Source organism: Falco naumanni, chromosome Z, assembly GCF_017639655.2.
Source record: "Falco naumanni isolate bFalNau1 chromosome Z, bFalNau1.pat, whole genome shotgun sequence".
NCBI lineage: Eukaryota > Metazoa > Chordata > Aves > Falconiformes > Falconidae > Falco > Falco naumanni.
Genome location: NC_054080.1, coordinates 18,493,045 through 18,505,212, shown reverse-complemented (window position 1 = coordinate 18,505,212; position 12,168 = coordinate 18,493,045). Strand labels below are relative to the sequence as shown.

The following is a 12,168-nucleotide window of genomic DNA, read 5'->3' as shown; positions in this document are numbered from 1 at the left end:
TTCACTCCAATGCACTAGATCCCAGCCCCACTTAAATTTATGGGAATGTATTCCTGACTGCAGTGGAGCCAGACATTCATCCAGCCTCTTGAGCTGCAGCTACCATATTAATAGTGCGGCTTTTTCCTCACACCCATTTGATGCACAGGTCAGGAGGAGGGAAAAGAAGGCACAGTAGAAATCCTTCAGTGTCACCATCTCCAAGGGAAACCACAAGCTGCTGGTACTGTGAGCACCATCAAGCTCCAGAGCTACAGCAGACCACACCTCTGATCTGGTTTCTTCCAGCCCCACAATCATCAGGCAGGCCTAAACAGCTGGACTTCTTTTTCAGAAAGAAAAGTATGATTTTTTTGAAAGCACAATTCTATGACATATAGTGAATTTGCCAGAATTCATGACTAATAGCCATCCTGTTAACAGATGAACTGGAAATGAAGACGGCTGGCATGGCATCTGCTTGCTCTGCAGCCAGTATATAGGTTTGATAAACAGGAGTGCAAGGATGGTCTGTCGTCTTAGCCTGGCTTGTTTTGTTCTTTGTTCCATTTGTTCCATTTCCAGGTGTCATGCAGAGCAGTAATGGTCACAGCAGCCCTAAGGGCCACTCCGGAGAGCACGGTTTTCAAGGAACATCACTTTCAACAGGCAGCCTGTCGTAACGCAGCTTCCAGCAGCAATTTTCTGTGACCTTAGACACCATGTGTTCTGTGTCGCTTTTAAATAGAGCTTCTAGATGTGTTTTCGTAAGGCCAGGCTCAAAGTAACACCTGCGAGCACACGACAGGGAGACAGCCGCAGACCTCGTCCGAAGGGGATGGAGATGCGCACACAGGCCTGGCAGGGAGGGGGAGAGCTGCGCGGAGACTGCTGCCGGGAGAGGCGCTTCCCGCCCGGCAGCGGCGGCCGCAGCTCCCCTCGTGCTCGCTCCGCCGGGGGTCCCGGAGAGCCGAACGCCGGCTGCCAGCCCGAGGCGCCGGAGCCAGACCCGCCCCGCAGCGCGGCGGCTGGCCGGCGGGGCTGGCAGGGGCGGGCGGTGCGAGGCGCGTCCTCGCAGCCGGCCCCGCTGCCCCCGCCCGCCGGGGTCGGTGGCCCCGCTCCCGGGGACGGGCACGGCTGGCCACGGGCCCGCCCGCCGCGGCCGCCCGGCCCCTCCGCCCGCCGGGGCGGTGGTAGGCTCCCGCCGTGCCTCCCGGCGCATAAAGGGAGGCGGCGGGGGCCGGCCGGGGGCAGCGGCTGGCGGCGATGGAGCAGCCGGCGATGACGGAGCAGCCGGCGCAGACGGAGACGTGGAAGGCGCGGAGCCTGGAGGAGCTGGTCCGCATTCTCCATCGGATATTCGCGGAGGACAAAGTCAGCGTGGAGGAAGTGCAGGCGCTGATGGAGTCGTACGAGAGCAACCCCGAGGAGTGGCTGCAGTACGCCAAATTCGACCAGTACAGGTACCGAGCACGCCGGAGCGGGGACCCCCTGCGCTGCGCCCCGCAGCCGTGCGAGCGGGGCCGGCGGCGGGGCAGAGCTGCTGACCGGGAGCGGGGGAACCGCCGGGCGGACGCCCCCCCGTGCCGCCCCGGCCGCCAGCCCCTCCGGCGGCGCCCCGAGGGAGCCGAAGGGCAAAGGCCCGCGGGGCGACACCGCGGTGCCCCGCGGCGGGGCCGGGCGGGGGCGGGGAGCAGGCGGGGCGGCGGCGGCCAATGGCGGCACCGGCGGGCACGGGCGGGCGGCGGCCCCGCGCTGGGCTCCGGCGCTGCCCGCGGCTGCGGTCCCTCGGGCCGGCCCGCACAGCGCGGCCGGGAGGGCGCCGGGGCGGGCGCCGCTGCGGCCCGCCCGAGTAACCGGCGGAGGAGCCAGGACGCGCTGCAGCAGCCGGGACGGCGTTGTAACGCGTGTGCGGCGGGGGCGCCCGGGGAGGGCGGCCGGCAGCAGCAGCCGCTCCGCCGGGCTGCGCGGCGTGCCGGGCGGGAGCGAACCTGCGGCGGAGCTGGTGCGGGTGTGCCCGGCCTCGCCGGCACGTCGGGAGCCGCCTGCCCGCCACGCTTCGGTCCCTTCCTCCCCCGGCGTTGTGCCGGGCGAGGCTTTTTGCTGTTTGCCGGGAGGAAGGAAAATACCTGTTAGTCTCTCCTGCTTTGCTAACAACTCATTTATTCTTGTCATTTCTGGCTTCCGTGCCTTCAATTTCAATATAAATGCATTTTATTTGAGCACGTCCTTTAAAACAACGAGCAAAGAAAAAATTCCAACCCCAGGAGTTTTCCTTTTAACCTTGCTATCATGAAAGCATCATTCCAGCTTGACTTTTTTTAGCCTCCTTTCACCTAGCGTTGGCTATTCCCCCCTTTCAGAGCAAATCACAAAATTAGTAACAGAACATAGGAAACTAAGAATTGGAAAAACAAAATGTGCTAACATTGGAAGTATGCATGGCAGCCTTTTTCGTTGGTTTGTTTTTTTGGTGAGTTTTTTTTGGCCAGCCAGACCTGCTGTACAGAAATAACAGCCATTGAAATGTTCAGTCAAATGCCAGCATTGATTGCTTATGTTCTGTCATCATAGGAAAAATATGTCTACGTAATGTACGCACAAATTTTGAAGGCAGTGAGAGACAGTATATAGATGCTTTGAAAGTTATTTATTATGAGCATCCTATCTTGACTAAAATAGAGTAGTGGTCTTATGGGGAAACTAATTAAAAAACATTCAGTCGACATCAGTGCACCTTCTGTGTGTCCCTGCTTGCATCTCTTAGGCACCAGTGAGGCATCCTGTCACTGGCATAAGTGTTTGCTTTACTTGACTAAGTAAAGTGCGAATAGTCATGACTACAGCTAAAATGAAATTGAAAGGTCCCACTGCGTTACTTGCACTGTAACAGCTAGAAGCACCAGCCCCGCATCAGAAGAGCCCCACCACAGAAAGAAATGTATAGAGCAAAATCACAGTCCACTCTGGTGACCTTTTCAATAGAACGACTTGATCAGCAGCTCAGGGAATGCTTGCAGGAGTGTGCCAGGAAACAAATGTAAGATGTTGCTATTAGAGCTATTATTTCCAGCCCTGAGAACAAATCACAGTCTAGAACATTCATATTGATATAAAGCCTTTAGAAGCAAGTTTATTCTGTGCCAGCTATAAGTTAGCATGTGAAAAAATCTTTTTAAGAAATTTTGCTCTGATAAACTTTGTTTAGAAGTAGATGCGGACAGAAATTACTGCACAGGTGGTTTATCCTCACACGAATGCTGCAGTACAAGACACAGAACTTTCAGGAACAGAGGAGGAGGACCGTGTATGGAAAGCCTGACATCTTAAGTCTTTGTTTCTTTGGCTTTGTACAAATGAGTGCTGTGTAATAGAAGGAAAGCCAACACTATCTGAAAAGGAGCTGCAGAAGAATGTAACCATGTATTTTTCTTGTTTCATTGCAGTCCTCTGTTTCTAATTATAAGCCAGCTGCTGAAGTGATTTCATTCAACAACTATTTTGATTTGATCCTGTGTACCATTCTGGTCTCAGACTCACAGTTCCAAACTCTGATAGGCTATATAATTCAAAAGCAATTACTATAAAATGTTAAATATATCCAATTTTTTTCCCCAGAAAAATAACTCTTACAAAAAAAGTTGAAAATACATTTTTTTTGTCCCCCAAGTAAAACTTGGCTTTCAAGAAAAAGAAGAAAAATAATTTTTGTATGTCACAAGCTTCCTTCTTAAACATGTTTGTATAATTTTGTCTTTTATAGGCATATCAGTACAGTATAAAGCAAACACTTTGTATTTCAGGTATACAAGAAATCTTGTGGACAATGGAAATGGAAAGTTCAACTTGATGATCTTGTGCTGGGGTGAAGGGCATGGCAGGTTTGTATCCAAGGGCTATGGTGTTATTAAGCAGCTATAAAGCGACTGTATCTTTCACCGTCACACATGAAGAGAAAAATAATCAGCCCTATGTGAGCTATCAGAAAGTGTCTGGAAACTAAACAGTGCAGAACTCCTGTTGGTATAGCAGTCCTGAATATTTGCTGTATCTTTTGCAAGTTTGTACCTCATGGACATTTTTAGAGCACTCTTTTAAGAATGCTCTTTTTCTACCAAATCTAAGCTTCCCTTCTGTCAGAGGAAGTTTTTAATCCTAGAGATACAGTGAGTCCTGTGGGCAGGACAGGCTGACAAGTCCCTGTTCAGCCTGACCCGTATAGCAGACCCCTGCAACATGTGTTGCAGAAGCAGGACTTGGTGCCATTTAAATAGTCTTTGTTCTCTCATGGTGTTTAAATCCCGCCTCTGTGACAAGATGAGAATAGTAGGTTTGGGTTAGGACTGCAGGCTGAGGAGGGAGCCCCTTCCCAGCAGTACTTGTCTTTCTTTAGGTTCATGCATCCTATCTCTTCCCTTAAAACAGACCTCACAGCTGATGTTGCCTCCTGAATTCTGTACACAGACAGAACACTGGGTTGTGTAGTCCCCACAAAAGTGAGGGCAGGATCTATCCTTTGGAGAGTCTTTTACAAAATGTTGGCTAAAACAAAATATGGAATAACAAAACTTGCAGGTTTTGAATAATTACTATTTCATTTAAATAGAAAACCTAAGGAGATGTTGAAGTGGGGTTTTGTTTGTTTCAATTGAATGTGCAATTGAACACTTACAATAGTCTCTAGGGGATGCTGTGACGTTATCCTCTGAAGGATATAAGAAGTGAGCCCACCACCTCTGCGCCTTCCAGGCTATTCCCACAAAGCCTGTAATTTATGTTGAACTGTGTTTGAGTTGGATGAGCATTTGCTAGAGCTAGACTGAGACCACAAGTTGTTTTTGCTTCCTACATGAGGAGGATCAGATTGTTCTCGTGGCTTGTGGAAGGAGCGTGACAACGTGGCATTTGTGAACTGTTCTGTGCCTGAAGCAAGCTCTGGGCTCTTGGCATCTCAGTTTGTAAGAAACCCTGGCATTTGTTTACTGAAATACTGAAAACAGTAACACACACGTACCGTGTTTTTGATTGAAACTCATTAGCACTGTATTTCCAGGGGGGGTCAAATTCCTCCTTCTCCCTTGCCTCCAACGAGTGGAGAGCTCTCCCTTTGTCCTAATCCCATTGGCTTCTAAAACAGTTAGTTCTCTACTTAAAACAAACCAAAACCAAAACTAAGCTGCATATCTAGCCCACATGTCTCCAAATGTAGCAATTAAAATGTACTTTGCAGCAAGGAGACAGATAAAGCAAGCAGACAATTCATACCAGATCCTGCTGTTTTGTCCATGTGTTGCCAAACTAGTGAAGTTAACAGTTTACTGTAGCTGGTTGTACTTAGTACTGTCAGACTGAGAGGTATGGCATTTTTTCTTCAACAAATGTCAGTGCACCACAGCAGTAAAAAGACCGCAGAAATTATGCAGAAGTAACTCATTTCTCCCATGTTTCCAGAGTGAGCATGGAGGATCTGCAAATATCAGGTATACTTGCAAGTTTCTATCAGCCTCTGCCTGGGGTCACTGTGGAAGCTGTAATTTTGTTTCTTAGCCCACGAGAGTTTTTGCATTATGAAGAATTTTTCGGTCCTCCTCTAGACTACCTTTGCATTCCTCTGTGGCAAAGTCATAGGCTGATCAATATCTGACTCTTCTCCAAGTCCTGCTGTATGTGAACTCATCTCAATACATTTCTAAAGTAGCAGTTTTAAGTAGGCATACCTTTGTCACTGTGAATGTTTTTTTCCACAGACTTTTGTGCATGACCCATGTGCAATAGCATTTCATTCTGTGGCTATGTCCAGGTACAATATGCTATGCCACCTGTCCTGTTTGCTGTACTCAAGTTAATATGTATATCGGACTGAGTTTGGTTATTCTTTTTACATATATAGCAGCATCCATGACCACACTGACTCACACTGCTTTATGAAGATCCTCCAGGGAAATCTAAAGGAGACTCTGTTCGAGTGGCCTGAGAAAAAGGGGAATGGTGAAATGACTAAGAAATCAGAACGAGTTTTGAGGGAAAATCAATGTGCCTACATTAATGGTAAGCTATTAAACTTGTTTTGGCAACTACCCATCCATAAGTCTGACTCCTTACAGAAGAGGTCATGGCCTTTCTAGTCTCCTACCTTTAACAGTAATGGCTATACACACAGTTAAAGAACGTGGCTCTCTAGATTGTGCATAAATCTGTATTTAGATTCAGCGAAACAAACAAACATACAAAAGTCCTTTTAACTCACCCTTAAGACATTGCAGCAATTGCTAGATGCTTAAATATGCCGGGTATGTCCTCTAGACCAAGCAGCCTTCAGCATCGTGTCCCTAATGACTATCTGAAATTGCTTGTAAACATAGACCTTGAATAGTATTTTGTGAGAAACAAGAGAATCAAAGTCTAGATAGCTTACTCACCTTTATTATTTTTTTTTCAGAGAAACAATCATTTTGGTTAGTCATGGAAGACCTAGGTCAAAAATGTAAAAGCTGTCTATGGAATAAATTGACCGGCTAGGAGCAGAGGCCCCAGCCCTCAGTGCTACGTGTCCAAATCAGCAAAAGACTGTCATGCTGAAGTGCAGTGTCAGTAGAATTGAGATGCTCAGGTCTACCGAATCTACAAAAAACTTGTCTAACTCCATAGATGCTGTGAGACATCTAAGTCTCCACCAGTAAGGCTCTCTAGGTACCTAAATCCATGCCATGACACGTATCTGTAACTATCACCACCTTGTGCTAGACTGGAGGCCATCCTGGAGTGGCCAGCTGGGTGTAACGTATTCTGATGCTTTGAAAGACGCTGCACATCATGATGAACAGCAATGAGTTCAGCAGAACAAAGGCAAAGCATCAAAGAAGGGGGCCATCTGCCTTTTGTGTGATGAGTTAAAAACTGGAGCACATACCTTGTGAGGCTGAGCTGGGGAGTTCCCCAGTTGGAGGGAGCCTCATGTTGGGTTATGGATGAAGCCAGGGCAAGGGCATTGGGGAAGGAAAACTAGTGCTCTGCAGCTCTCTGTTGAAGGTATACCACATCAAGTAAAAACAAAAAATTCATATGACAGGAAATGCAAGAAGGAGCTTGGCATGTCTGCTGATGAGAGTCCATGTCCCTGGCATGGGAGCAGACTCTGTCAGGTTTTCCTACCTATGCGATCCTTTCCGATGCAAGCAATTGCCCCCTGCATGCATCTGGTCCGAAGCTTCCTTGATTGTCTTAAATGAATTTGGTATCCAGTTCTGTGAGGCAGTTTGGATCTCTGCCATGTTTCATAACAGATGTTTTTGTTTAAAAGAAACAGATAAAACAAGTAGAAGGAAAACACTGACAGTGTGATTGCCCTATTTCAATAGTGAATGACTTTCATCTTTCTATTGCATGCTTCTTGGTTGCTCTTGTACTTTATTTTTAAATAAACACTGTTTATTTGAGTCTCCCCTTAGATGAGCACAGATTTAAGACTCTTTTCCCCTATGTCCTCCAACTAGGTAAACTATGTTAACAACGCTTAGGGCTTACACTTCAAATGTATCAGGGTTAAGAGTGTAATCATTCTGAGGGTATCGTGCCTACGTTGCACAATACAGGCCTACGTATTATATAATATATTTATTCAAGTACAAAGGCCTAAGTTGTTTTTACAGCAGGGTCATAAATTTAAATTCAAGGTCTCTTAAGTAACTCAAAAACTTCAGTTTAGTGTAGAATGGAAATGGTTTGTTTTGAGGATTAGATTCTTCATACCTTACCTTTTCACATAAGAGTTTGATTTCTGTATCACCACAGAAAATGCCGTTACTTCATTGGTAACCACACAACAGACAGTGCTTTGTTTTATTACATGTTCAGTTATGCTTAGTGTTCAGTTGAGGTTGGAAGTATGCCAGTCACTGCTGATTTGTCACCTTAGTCAAACGAGCAGACAAATGAAAAGCCTGTTCTCCAAACTAATAAACTGGAAGGATTAATTAGGAGACGGATGCCTGCAGTTGAAGACAACTACACCTCTGTCTGTAAGTCCATGGCCCAAATACACGTAGCTGACACTTAATGTGACTGATATCCTTGTGTACTGGGCTAAGAATTAGCAATACAGAAACTTTTTCCCTGAAAAATATCTTTCTAATTTTTAGAAACAGAAATCTTCCTGCTTCTGGAGCATCAATTACAACAGCATCTCCTAGGAAAGTAAATAACCTTGAAATCTCTTGGGAATGATGGCTAGAAAATTACTGACAGCAGAGGCTTCCTTAAGTTTCTTTGGATTTATATTGTCCTTCATCCTGTGGCAGATAATCCAGAAGTTACATGAAGTGTGGAAGGCAATAACATACTTTGAATTTCTAGTGTATGTAGGAATCTGTGCTAGAGATCAGCAGTCACATTCCTTGTATCAGGTTCCTTGTTGCCTGTAACAGTGCGGGTGTGCCTAACTGCCTTGCTCATGAGTTTTAGTTTAGAAAGCATTTTTCCAGGCATCTGAAATATCATTAAATCTTCCCGCTAATGCAACCTCTCATTTCATGCCCTTGGTGGTGTAGACTCCATTGGCCTGCACCGTGTGGAGAACATAAGCCACACAGAATCTGCTGTTAGCCTGCATTTGTACAGCCCACCCTTCGACAGCTGTAACACCTTTGATCAGCGGACTGGACACAAGCACAAAGTCAAGATGACCTTCTACAGCCAGTTTGGAGAAAGGACTCTCTGTGTAAGTACAAGATGGCACGCTTCCCCTCCTGGCCCCAGGCTCTGAGCCCCTGCGGGGACAGGTACAAGGTGCTGCCCTCTTGCCTGTTCTGGGCAGAGCACCAGTGCCCTGGGATGGGTGCATGGTCCAGCAGCCCTGCCTCCCCCAGGTCATCCCTGTCTAGGACCAGCATCAAACCTGTTTCCAAATACTGCTTGAGCTGTCAATTCACACTTCCCTTGCATGGAGTTCCTTGCTTTGTAGCTTGCCTACCCTTCATCAGTAGGAGATCAGTTCCGAGCAGAGAGGAGGATTAAAGAAAATTTTGCTACTAGCTAGGTGTGTTCAGGCAGCGAATGATGGTGAATGCAACCTAGCAATGGAAAACTGTGAAGCAGCTACATTGTTTTGGCCAACTTCAGCCATGTGTAAAACATTTCCTGCCTAAACTGTTCTGCCCAAAAGCACCACGTTTCAGGTCAGTTGTTTTAAATCATCTAGCTTACTGTAAAGAATTTTTCAATAAATTTAATTATTTAAATGAAAACTTTGACACAGAAAGACTTACTCCGAGAGTGAGAGTAGGCTGGTTGGCTGTTGCCTGCATTCTTGAGCAATGGCATGAGATTTTATTTGAATAGGAATAAAATCTGAAGATCAGCTTTGGGGAACCAAGCTAGGACATCTGGGAGACTTTAACAGGATTCCTTTTAGCACTCGTCCATGCATTGGGAAGCATAACTACTTATACAGGGAGAAAAGACAGATTCTTGATGTTCAGCCACAGAGGTTCAAAGACTTTGGTTTTGTTAGATACAGAACACTTTCACCTTTCACTGAAGCCAGAAATTCAGTGCTTAGGGGTTTCCTGGAGTGAGCCCTTAGTAAGACCTAGTTAAAGTTTTATATAATCAACAAGTACCATGTAAATTATTTCTTTGAAGCTTGTCATATTACATGATTACAACTTTACCAAACAGCTGAAACACAAACTTTGACCTTCCCAGATTTGCAAGGCCCTTGAGAAAGGGAACTCAAATTTATAGTTCAGCTTATAAAGGAAAATTAACATGGAAAAATGTTGAAAAAAATTTGCACAAGAGTTCAGTGTTTGCTTGCTTTCTTTTTGTTTTAAGTGTTTATTGAATATGAAGCATGTAAAATAACAAGTGAGGCTAAATGTTTTAGCGTGGACTGTTTTCCTACTCTTGGTCTGTAACCATCTGGCAGTGTTTCTACCTTTTGTGGGAAACAGGATCTGGCTTACAGGAGAGAGGTAAATTGCAATCATTGGGTCTCTTTCATGATTTCCTGTAAATGGAATTCCACTAAGGGGGAAAGTGGTAGCAAGCCTGGGCCATCCAGCTGCCTGAAATGACTTCACACCACAAAAACCTCCTGGTCTTAGTGAGGATTTCTGGAAAGCATGCTGGATAATCAATCTTTCTTTTGCTTGCCAGATCTCAAAAGGATGTAGGAAGAAAGAGAGCTATAAGTTAAAAATACCAAAAGAGTAATGTAAAGTATACTTGAGTATCTTTTGTGAGTGAGGAGATCTGACTAGCTAAAGCTCATTCAATGCTTCCTCTTTGTCTTAAATTTTTCTGCAGGTGAAACACACAGCTGAATCCCTAGTGGCTTCTGGCCATGATTAAGCCTAGATTAACTAACTCTCCAGTAAATACATAATGTTAAGTAGGCCTAATAAGTAAAACAGTAACTAGTATATCCAAGGACTTCCAAGTTACTCAAAATAACTATTTACACAGTTCAGGTACAAACTATGAGAATACCGATGTAAGAAAACCAATTTTGTCTTGGGTGTCATCAGTTCCTGCTGCCAAGAATTTTGCTGGGAGAAGTGGTTTCTTTTTGCAGCCTGTCTTCCACGCTGGACTTTCAAGCATTTCTGTCAAAACGAAGTAAGGCAGAGTGCTGGGGAGAGAAGATGGGCTGAAAGAGGAAGTACTCCTCAGTTGTCCCTTCTGCTGCAGGCTTGTCCGTGGTCACACAGAGCTAGTGGACAGGGTTATTTTGTCAGGTGCACCATGCCCTCTATCAAACCCTGGCAAGGAGTACTGAGAATAAACGCACTAAGTTTTGTAAGGTGCTGAGCTACTCGAGGAATAAAAGTCCATGCTGAGAACATGAAGCAGGCGGTGACTGTCCCTTCCTTTAAAACGGCAACCTCTTCTCTTTCCTTGTAGGCAACAGCAGTGCCGCAGGAGAACAACTGAGAAGCACCAGCATGTGTTTGTGTAAGACCTGCTGAATGTTTAACCAGGGACGGAAGACGTGCATGGCTAAGGCCAACAGCCAACTATATTTCTATACCTTGTACATAGGAGTACACTAGGGCAGCTTCCAGGCCACCCACAGTTCCCCTGAGTGAATGCCGATTATGGGACACTAAGCTAACCAGTGCCATAAACTACTTCAGAGGTTAGATGCCTTTCTTAGGCTCCTGTCAGAATTAAGTAGTTTGTTTTCTGATTCTAGCCTCCTTTTAATTCCACTTCTGATACCACACTGCGAATATCAGAAATAGGTTTTTTAAACATCATTTGACACTACTTAATAGGCCTATGTGTATGTATGCTTTCAATGTAATTAATAACTACATAAACTTCTCAGCTTCCAGTCACTTGTACCTATAGGTAGTACATAAAGATACAACTAACTTCTTCTTTTTTCCAATTAAGTCTTTTAGGGGCTTCTTTTTTTTTTTTTTTTTTTTTTTTTTCCTAATTAAGTCTTTTAGGTTTTAATGCTCTAGGCCATTTTGATAGTTTTGTGCTTTTTTTTACTTTTTTTTACAATTTAATTTGTCAAATCTTGTTTAACATAGGAGCAGTGAAATGCTTCATGCACAATGATTTTAAAAACTGATTGGGCAGAGATTCGGGTTTTTAATATGACTAATCATACTTAATTCAGCTAATGTCCAGTTTCCAAAGTATTCTGTATAGCTACTGAAGTATGTAACTGAAATAAAACTGGATTTGTGCACAGATTTCAAAGTTTTCAGCCTTTTTCTGCTGGTGACTGAAATATTCATCACACTTTACCAAAATCCACATTCCTCATGAACATCTAAGTCTTTTCCAAGCAATACACTATTAGAAAAGGCTTTAAAAGGTTGAAAGTATTTGAAACATGCGAAGAATCCTGATCCCAATTAAGTTGGTGGGAGTTCTGCCATCGAGTTCGCTGATGCTTAGTTTTATCCTCCAGATTTAGTTACAAGGAAAGAACCATCTTGAGAAAAGTTACTTCTAATTAAACATACCAAAATCCACAAAGCTGCCGCGCTAAGCTTATCCCATTCATTTAATGCAGCTAGTAACGTAAGACCCAGCAGATTACTTGTAGCAAGTCTTCTACTCTCCTAGGTGACAGGCAGCAGTTTGTTTTAACAGTATCCTTTTTAGATGAGTCACATACTTCTCCCGGTGTTGACAAGCCCAGAAAACACTTAATGAGATCCTGTTTGT

The 12,168-nt window shown here is 45.0% G+C and overlaps 1 protein-coding gene across 1 annotated transcript; it reads left to right on the top strand.

Annotated features, from left to right (window-relative positions):
- The first annotated feature begins 1,202 nt into the window (after positions 1-1,202).
- On the top strand, positions 1,203-11,687 carry CDO1 (cysteine dioxygenase type 1). The gene is made up of 5 exons (XM_040580938.1): positions 1,203-1,442; positions 3,783-3,860; positions 5,870-6,027; positions 8,526-8,695; positions 10,882-11,687. The coding sequence occupies exons 1-5, from the start codon at positions 1,246-1,248 to the stop codon at positions 10,909-10,911; spliced, it is 633 nt and encodes a 210-aa protein (XP_040436872.1). The 5' UTR covers positions 1,203-1,245; the 3' UTR covers positions 10,912-11,687.
- Positions 11,688-12,168: the final 481 nt, after the last annotated feature.

Bases quoted from the DNA above. Each gene is read 5' to 3' on its own strand.
- CDO1 (XM_040580938.1), top strand. From the start codon at position 1,246: ATGGAGCAGCCGGCGATGACGGAGCAGCCGGCGCAGACGGAGACGTGG. The intron at 3,861-5,869 runs GTTTGTATCCAA...TTACATATATAG, and splicing joins TGGGGTGAAGGGCATGGCAG to CAGCATCCATGACCACACTG. The intron at 8,696-10,881 runs GTAAGTACAAGA...CTTTCCTTGTAG, and splicing joins TTGGAGAAAGGACTCTCTGT to GCAACAGCAGTGCCGCAGGA.